Source organism: Rhagoletis zephyria, unplaced genomic scaffold, assembly GCF_001687245.7.
Source record: "Rhagoletis zephyria isolate East Lansing unplaced genomic scaffold, Rhagoletis_zephyria_1.1 Rzeph_scaffold_08341, whole genome shotgun sequence".
NCBI lineage: Eukaryota > Metazoa > Arthropoda > Insecta > Diptera > Tephritidae > Rhagoletis > Rhagoletis zephyria.
In genome coordinates, this window is record NW_016165421.1 from 17,718 (window position 1) to 27,695 (window position 9,978).

The 9,978-nt window shown below is 38.3% G+C and overlaps 1 protein-coding gene across 1 annotated transcript; it reads left to right on the forward strand.

Moving 5' to 3' along the window:
- The first annotated feature begins 4,363 nt into the window (after window positions 1–4,363).
- LOC108374977 (general odorant-binding protein 56d-like) lies at window positions 4,364–4,922 on the forward strand. Its single transcript, XM_017631038.1, has 2 exons — window positions 4,364–4,469; window positions 4,575–4,922. Exons 1-2 carry the CDS (start codon window positions 4,410–4,412, stop codon window positions 4,920–4,922), a joined length of 408 nt encoding a protein of 135 aa, XP_017486527.1. The 5' UTR covers window positions 4,364–4,409.
- The last annotated feature ends 5,056 nt before the right edge of the window (window positions 4,923–9,978 follow it).

Sequence of the window (9,978 nt, forward strand, 5' to 3'; positions counted from 1 at the left end):
CTTTTTAAAAATATTTCATTTAACATTTTCAAAAAACTAATGTTAAATTCTCAAACAAGTAGTAAGCCTTTTAAAAATAATTTCGAAATAAAGCTTTCTTAAATCTCGTCTGACCCCCGTTTCACAATACTTCATTTGGTTGGCTAGTTAAATTGTATTAGAGTTTCCAAACAGGTGGCAACGCTATTTCGAACGTTTTCGAAATAGAGCTTTCTTAAATCTCTTTGGTTTGTGCCCATATAAAGATATTTAATTTAGCTTGTTAATTAATTAGATTTTGAATTTATAAACAGTCGGCAGCCCGTTAAAATATTTTCGAAACAAAATTTGTTATAACTTCTCTCTTCGGATACCTTTATCAAAAAGTGGTATTTTATTTGACTTGCTAATTAAAATCATTTTAATTTTTTGTACCAGAGCATGCTTGTTCAAAAATATTCTCGAAGTAAATCGCTTTTGAACCGCTTTCGCTTCACAGCCACATAGTTGTAATATTTCAATTAACCTATTAACTTTTGAAAGGGTGGCTAAAATGTTTCTATATTTTAATCTAGCCTATGACCAATCTGTATGCCAGCGTGAAAGTGCAACAAACATACATACACACTCACTCTCAAACTTTCACATTAATAATATTAGTAGAATTGGATTATCGGTATCCTTAATAATTAATATTGGTCGTTATCGATATCGTTATCTCCTTAAACAAGTTAGCGGTAAAGAGAGTTGCAATCGTATTCATATTCCTAAACATATTTGTTTTCATATAACTTTTAGTGCCATCGCTACATAACCTAGATTTATTTATTTCGAAAATATAAGTTCTCAATAAAAAGTTAATTAATTTGTGAATTCCCCAATACAATTAGGGGAATTTTTTCCTTTACCGCGGTTTCAGCTTAGAGCAAACTTCAAAGAAACTTTCCTCAATATTAATTTATTTAATCACCTTTTTAACCCATTTTTTATTTAATTAATAGAGCTTGTTCTAAAGAAAACCGTTTCCCCAGAATCCACTCATCACTTTGATGTGATGTGTTCGCACATATTGACCCAACCATGTCCGCCAATAGACCGAACCTTTTATCGGGCACCATCTGCTCCTTTCTTTTATCTTGGTAATTGCGGTTTTCTGCTCCGGTGCATTGGTCATTCATAATTGTTGCCGCTTCAAGTATGTTCACTAACCAATGTGTCCGTTTCATTTCAATTACACTAATTGTATTTGATGGAAATCTTTTCAATTTTTGAAAACGTAACTAAATTCAATTCAATTAATTGCTAAAAACAGTACAAAGCATTATAAAGGATAGGAGTGCAGATACAGGCACATGATGACACCCAAAAAAAGTATAAAATAAAATGAAAATCAACACGCCATTTGACAGACCACCATTCGAGTAACTGAATGCTGCTGCATCGGAGCACTTCAAAGAAAATTGATGCTTCGGATGTTTTTTCTCCACCAGAGTAAATATCTTACTTGCTAAATAAGAGCAAATATTTTTATTTGAAAACTGTTGTGGAGCTCTAGCATAAATTTTTAAGTAACGCGTTAAACCAATCAAACAAGCATTTTAATTATAAAAGTGAAGACAAACAAACATTCTGTGAAACTGAAGTATGTAAGCTTAGTTATGCAAGTACGAGTATGAATGCGCTATGACTGGGTAGGGTTATTCGAGAAAACTCAATGGCAATCCACTTTTAATAGACATACGCTCCCAACTCTAACTTACACATGTCCTTCACTAACTACTTTTTTCACTGTTATACATACGTTACTGTTGGGGGTTGTCTGGCGCTTATACGCTGTAGATGATTTGCCAGCATGAACACGTCGCATCTAAATAAACATTGTTGCAATTAACTCTTTCTACCTTTACTTCTGCTAACAGGCATTTATTGAGTGGAGTAAAGTAGTTTCTGGTTGCATTCCACGCTAAGTAGATGTCTTGGAAAATTATAGGTGGAATTTATAATTATAGAAAAGTCGTCAGGTTTTGAATCCTAAAGTGAGGGGATTTTGTGCCCCAAAAAAGGCAATTTTGATAGCTAACGTAGTCAAAAGCATTACAACATGTCCTATTAAAAGAAATAATTTTGCTAACATAAGTTTATATAAGCGAACAATCGCTGTTAAGAGATCTCTTTTCAGACCTCTGCGACTCCATATTTGACTTCGTTAATATAGCGGTGACAGGAAACAAGATCACCGGAAATAAGATCTATTGTCACTATTTCGCATACTGGTGCGAAATAAAGCCAATGGGCATTGACATTATTGCTCTTTCAAACATTAATTTTGCGTAGCTTCGCGGCACCAGCGTGCGAAATAGTGGCAATTCACTTTATTTCCGTTGATCTTATTATCTGTCACCTTATATAGCTTGGTCCAAGCCAGACCCTATATACCACTCCCACTCTGTTACCTAGCGACATGTTTAAAAACGCCTGTCCCATCAAAGGGTAAGGTTGCTGTAGCAAGGGCTACAGTTAAACTTTGTGGTACTAGGTGGATAGACTAGATATTTCTGCACTCCCATCGATCCCCTTAGAGGGAGGCGCCGGTGAACTTTTGCACGTATATATATGTAGGTCGAAGAGTGACGGAAGATTTGGTATGGGCGGTTTTTGCAACGAACTCTCCTTTAGTCTTAAAGTTAGGTCTCCTGTTCACTGCAGTGTTTTCTAGCCAGATGTAGCTGCCATTAAGCACGAAGTCGATTGGCTGAACAATTGTTCAACAACGAAAAGGTTGATAAACATCCACTCCTTTGCCCCTGACGCCGCTTACCGTGCGCTTTTATACAGCAAGGGAATGTTGATTCCGTCTAATTAGTTCCTAGTTAGACTTTTAGGGGCGGCAGGCCACAGGGATATTGCAGGAAATTCCACTGCGGATGAGTTGGCCAAGAAAGGTACCCTCGAGTAGATCTTACTGCTAAAAAATATAGGTATGTATCTTTGACTACTTGCGGACTGCTTTTGCACATATGAACCTAATGTCATCTCAACGAGTGCTGGGAAACAACAAGATGTTTGCATCCACAATGTCTTCTTGCTCGAAGGTGCGCCGCAGGCGGTCAAAGAGATCATCTTGGGTTCACAGAGTCGAAACTCGCAATCGTCGTAATCTGCTATTAACAAGACAATGTCCGACGGATATTCACAAAGCAGAGGCTACATATCGCACTGAATCCTCACTAACGCACCTGCTTTGAGTACGATGGGTGGGACTCCTCCCAACACTAAATGTGTCTTAAACTGCTCGGCTCTTGATGGGCTACCGCCTAAATACCTTGTATTACTCTTTTCAAATAGTTTTGAGGACCTCCCCGGATTTTGAGCGAATCATATTCATTAGAAGTAAGGGAAACTGGTCTGGAGTGTGGCTTTTTAACATGTAAGTATTGAGGCAAAGTAATTGACATGCATCTCAGCCTGAAAGTTATCGTTAGCTTTTTCTTGAGTTTGGCCCGCATGGAATTCACTCTGTCTTCTTCCACCAGACTGGCGTGGCATGTATTAGGATGGGTTTGGAAATGTTACCGGACCTCTATCTTTCCAGTTTGGGTTTGATGCCTTAGTTGCTTCCCATTAGCTTTCGGTAGGTCCAAATAAAGCGATAAAATTTCCATATATTTGACCTACTTAGAGAAGCGTATCCTTTCTCTTTGAAGAAGTAGATATAGAGAGATCACACCTCCCTGTCTGTGCCCTTTCATAGCTATAAATCTGGCTCTTTTCTTGTCTAGAGTGGATGTAATGGTTTGTGTTTAAGGACTCCTTTGCGCCGAGCGCATTTGAGTCGTGTTATCGAAAGCACCCTCTACGTCTAGAAAGTTACCTGTACGCTATTCTTCATTTCATACAAACTAACCTTCAAAAATTCGCTTTTGTCGAACATTTTCGTTTTTAATATTCTTCATAGAATTTGAAATTTTGAGTTTGAAATTCTTAGGAGCATGCGCTATATTTAGATCTTCTTGGAAGATAGGCATACTTATCTATGTAAGTTAGTCAATTTTTCGTATAAGTTTTTCTTGAAGTGTATGTAGGAATAAGCGCTTGTTAATGTTTTTTTTTTTTGTAATAAGAAGCTCATATTCTACTTGAGCAAACAATGAATTCTCGCTGCAACCGATTTACTTAAAACATAAACAACGCGAATCTTAGATTTCACGTGAGTGGAAATCATAAATTAATTACATACATACATACATAGTAATTGTAAACAAATAAATAAAATAATTGATCCACTGTCCAGCTATCGGCTTTGACGGGATTATAAAACGACAAAGCGCATTCCAACTTGCAATCAGTTCGTAAACAGTGCTCAAAGTGAAAATCTAAACTCTTTTCTTCAACGCAACTTGAACTTAGAAAAAAAAAAAATAACAAGTAATATGAAATTGTTCGCTGCTGCTATTGTACTTGCTTTCGTCGCCGTCGCTGTAGCCCAAAATGTTGGTATTTGCATTATTAGAAAATTTAGTTAGGCTTTCAATTAACATTTTTTATACACAACAGGTACTTAAATTTAACTATTATTGTATCCTATCCAATTTCAGGCTCCCAGATTGAGCCTGGATCAGATGCTAAAGGTCAGTGCCTTGACTTCTGAATGCGCCAAGGAGACTGGCACCAGCATGGAGTCTGTACTTCCACTGCGTCAAGGTGATTTCAGTCAAGTTGATGACAAAGTGAAGTGCTTCAGCAAGTGCTTCCAGGAACGATTGGGTTTCTTAGTAAATGGTGTTGTCAATGAGGAGGCTGTGCAGAAATCATTGGGTCCTTTGGCTGGTGAAGAGAAAGTGAAGGCAATTCAAGCTAAATGTAATGGTGTAAAGGGCGCCGATGACTGTGACACCGCGTTTGAATGGTATAAGTGCTATTATGAGGAAAAAGGTCTTGCATAAATTACATGTAGCATAACAATTTGTTGGGCCAATGATAAAAAAAGTTTAAAAACTTTTAATAAAATTATTAAATATCTTAACTTTTGCTTTTTGTTTACTTCTGGAGTAAGTAGTGCAGTAAAATATGAAACAGGGATTACTGCATTGGCCTGCCCTGTTGATTTTCTCGGAAAAATGAGGCTTACAAGGTACAGGGTAAAGCAAGAATTTTGAACTGGTAACGTCTACCGCAGAGGCCATCTAAAGGAGCACAAAATCTGTATCGCATTTTGTCAGATCAGGAAGCACCCTACTTGCCCAAGTACGAAGCTTTTCTGACTGAGTATGTTCCGCATACGGGCTGGGGATCTTCTTAGGTGTCCAGTGCCGCTGATGGGTGTTTTAGTTGGTCAGTTTACAATTGGATTTCACATAGTGAGATTAAATATCACAACTCATCTAGTCTATCGCAGCTTACTTTTGGAATAGTCTCTAACACCTTTTTCGACACTTCTTCTTATTTGGCACTACAACCGTTTGTCGGTTTGGGCCGAGACCAAAAAGCTTCACCAGTTGCCTTCCTCCTTTGCGAGTTTGCGCCAGTTGTTCATTCCAAATGCGGACAGGTCCTTCTCCACTTGGTCCATTCATTGTGTTCGTAGGCGACCTGGCTTGCGTCATCCATGCGTACAACATTTGCAAGGCAGCGCAATCGTTGTATTTTATGCGTTTAACTATGTCCATGCGTTTAACTATGCGTTTAACTATGTCCAGTTCGTCATTCCATCTTCTTTCGGTACTCGTCGCCCACGCGGCAGAGCCATAGATAATGTGTAAAAAAGTTATCAAAGCCTTCTCATCTTTGTTAGACAACGTCTATGTTTCTGCGCTATATGAAAAGACAAGCATGATGAGAGACTTGTAGAGCGTGATCTTTGTTCGAAGTCCCCAAGAGTAGCCCAAAGTACACCTGTAGTAGAGGTATACGCCGCCGAGCCACGCCGCCGCCGCCGCCGTTTTTTGTCATTTCTCACGCGCCGCCGCCGAGTTACGTAAATATCGGCGCGGCGGCGGCGGCGGCGGCGTTCGGCGCCTAAGGAATTTTGTACAAAATTTTCATGATGTATGCACATTAAAATACATCGTTTGAAGGAACTAAATACTTACTACTCGTATAAAGACACTATTTTACGAAAAGAGGATTAAATTTTTAAAGGAGTTATTTCGCATAATTTGGGCCACTGAACATTTCCAAAAAAACGTAACTCAGAAAAAACATAGGTAACACGTTATATTTTTCTATTTGGCACATTTTGGCACTTTTTTATCTTCAATATGGCACTTCATAGCTAAGTATAGTTGGAAGCCCTGTTCCCAAGTGGTGGTCAAATCCCAGGAGGCGTTTGCTCCCGCGCATCGCAATGTCTTCTACACAGGGTTAAAGTCCCCATTTTTCGTAAAAATTACTCTTATTTTTCATTACATTCAGTTCTCCTTACAAAAATTTGGCGCTTAATATTTTAGTGGATATTTTAGCTACCTATAAGTGGCCAGAAAGTCCCGTTCTGGTGGAAGTTGACCAAACCTTGTTTTCAATATACATATGACCCGCAAAGAATCGTAAAAACTCCGTAATTTAACATAACGGATGATAAGATTATTGCAAAAAAATTTTGATAGCGACATAAATTACCCCAACAACTTAACATTTTAAATTTTTTTATTTCTTTAAATTTCAGTAGTATACATATACGGATTTGTAGAGAACATAGAGATGTATTTATTTATATACGTCGGACTTTCTTCTGTTTGCCCATCCATCAGCAGCAGACACTCAACATTTTAATTCAAGTAGAAAGTAACGCGATTTTAATTTAAAACTAATTCAATGAATTAATTAAATACAATTACAATCTGACGAGATGACATGATAAGATTAGTAGCCTTATGTCTCTTTTGAATCTACCTAAAGGGCAGTACCGCCGGCGTTTTCAGACGCGCCGGCGTCGCCGCCGCCGCCGATTCTATTTCAAGTTGACCACGCCGCCGCCGCAAAGCCTGCCGGCGTAAACCTCTAACCTGTAGGCAATAATTACACAGGCCAACAAAAATGAAAAAAAATGTTGGTGCGGCAAATGTTAAAGCTATTTTTGATAGACTTTTTTGTGCTGATTACGAATCCGTAAGTACAAAGGATCCAACACGTACAGGTTTTGAGAAAATCGAGGTCAAAGTGTCAAAAAATCGGGCTTTATTTCAGAAGCTCTAGCAAAGAGCAAAAAGGTGATAGAACCTTCCACTTAGGCTTAGATTAAAGCAAGAACCCTCGACTACTATCCTTGAAAATACCATTCCTGCACATTGAATTTATGGTCACTTATAGTCATTTATTGAGCATTAAAATTTGACTTTTGGCGAAGTTTGAGTCCCTGCCGCAATTAAACAAAAGGGGATAGAACCGTCCACTTAAGCTTAAATTAAGGCTTGAACTTTCGACTACAATCCCGAAAAATACCATCTCTTTGTCTTCACCCTAAGATCACTTATAGTCGTTTATTGAACAGCAAAAACTGATTTTGGCCAGCATTTTTTTATTGTTCAACAAAGGACTATAAATGGCCATCAAGTAAAGGTGCAGGGATGGTATTTTCAGGGGTAGTAGCTTAGGGTTCTAGCTTTAAGTTAAGCCTAAGTGGAAGGTTCTACCACATTTTTCGCTCGTTGCTCGAGCTTCTCAAATATTGAAAAAAAAAACGATTTTTTGACACTTTGACCACGATTTTCTCAAAATCTGTACGCGATGGAGTCTTTATAATTACGGATTCGTAATCAGCTCAAAAAAGTCTATCAAAGACAGATTTAACATTTGCCGCACCAAAATCAGTGTTGCCCTGTGTTATTCTTTGCTTTATTTTCAGACTAACATTATAAGTGGTGTTTATGCTGGATCTTATGTAGACGAAACCCTTCACTACTTCAAAAATGTGACTGCCAACAGTGACGGATGTCCCAAGATGTGCTGTGAAAGTCTGAACTAAGGTGGAATTACCAGATAAGGTCCAATCAGTTTGTTCGTGAAGTGCTTCAGTCTTTCACACAGTATCGTCGACAGTACCTCGTATGCAATATTAAGAAGGCTTATTCTTCGATAATTGGCGTAAACGGCGGGATTTCCCTTCTTGTGGATTGAACAAAGTACGCTGACATTCCAATCTTCGGAAATGTATTCATCAGATCAAATCTGCTTACTTAATATCTCGTACAATCACCCGACCAGATCTTCGGCGCCTCCTCACTTCGTCCTGATTAAATATAGGGACGTGAGTTTCGTCTCTATACATTGATTCGGGTTCCTCTTCATCAAACGTGCCGCCTGTATCATCTTTCATAAGCTGTGAGAAGTGGTGCCTTCATATCTCAAGAGTACTCTGCACATCTGTTACCGACTTTCCTTCTTCATCTCTACAGGAACCAGCCCCGGTTTTGAAACCATTTGGGTTCTGCCTTATTTTGTGATAGAATTTCCGAGCCGCATTCCTGTCCGCCAGAATCTCAAGCTCTTCTCATTCACGCCTTTCTGCCCCTCGTTTTTTTATATTTTTTTTAATAGACTGTAGACTCAAAATCTTTGATGGCTCTTGATACCCGGCTCTGAAGAGCTCGCTTAACTGAATCACTATAGATAAGCAGTTTCCGTTCAGTAAATAGTGTTATCACAAAGGATTGCCGTTTTGCTTCAAGTGTGTCCCTTATAAGAGACAACCACTTTAGCCAATCGATAATTTAATAATTCGAATCGTTCCTATCACCCCTTTGGTTAAAGGGACAACCCCTTTTATAGAGCAAGCACCACAAAATCTATTGAGGACGCACGAGTGGCAAGGTGAACTACGCAAACGAAAGTTGTAAGATGAAGGGCAAGTCAATGGACGAAAACTCTAGGTAGTTCATTCGAGAAAACGTTGCCGTCTTATCAATCCATGAGAGATCACTGTAGTAAGCTTCAACGTAAGTTCTTTTATTTATGTATGTTAATTTCATTTATTCTGCTTTAAACCACTTCTGGACGAAAAAGTTGCTCTATTTTGTACAAAACAACCCGCAAGACAAAAGCAAGTTAATGCAGACATATGTGTCTATATATTTCTCTTTACAGGTGTATTTATATCTACATACTTATACATATCTACAATAGCAGGTATACCAAAAAGTAAGCACTACAACCTTTACTTCGAAGTATGTACATACTGACATTGTATTTTCAATTTGTCTTCGCACGCGGCGCTCGACCTAACATTGCGTGCGTTCGCGTGTGTGCGCAGACAAATTAAAAACAAATAAGACTCGCTTTTGAGAAGACAATAAAGGAGCCAACTGTTGAGTAGCCGACCAACCCTCGAATCACATCAGTGGATGGAATACATTTTCACTTATAAAACATAAAATGATTAACCACTTAATATTTAATTGTATAATTTTTGATCTTTTATTTATAAACTAAATAGATGTTTGTATTTTTTCTTATACCCTCCTTTAGAGCATTGCATAAGACGTAGAAATGCTTCAATATCTCAAATGTTCTGCTGAAAAAAACCTACTCTAAAAGCAAGTGTTTTCGACAAACAATTTAACCTTTAACCTCTCTTCCTTTTTGCAGCTTTCTTTGCTACAATATGTAGGCAAACGGACAATAATCAAATCGCTTGGGAAATATTTAAGAGCTTAATGCCAATACTCGTACATACTGTACAAATGCAAACAATAAAATTCGACACAAAAAAAGGTAGCGCCCGACGGCCAGCGGACGGAAAAAAGTAAAGTGGGCGGCGCGCGACGCGACTCTTACGTAAATAGACGTAAATTTTTCATAAACTTTTGCATGCTCATTAAAAATTCGATTAATCGCTTGTTTCCACTCAATAAACTCTTCGAAAATAAACTCGCAAAACAAAAATCAACTCCAAAGCTGCCACAAACCAGCATACTTCAACTACTTGCTGCAGCACAGCAAAAAACAGAGAAGAAAAGGAAATGTAGGAAAGGGAGGGAGCTTGGGACAAAGAAATTGTAAACTTCC

Excerpts from the sequence above, each read along its gene's own strand:
- LOC108374977 (XM_017631038.1), top strand. The coding sequence starts at position 4,410 with ATGAAATTGTTCGCTGCTGCTATTGTACTTGCTTTCGTCGCCGTCGCT. Across the intron at positions 4,470-4,574 it reads CCGTCGCTGTAGCCCAAAAT|GCTCCCAGATTGAGCCTGGA; the intron begins GTTGGTATTTGC and ends ATCCAATTTCAG.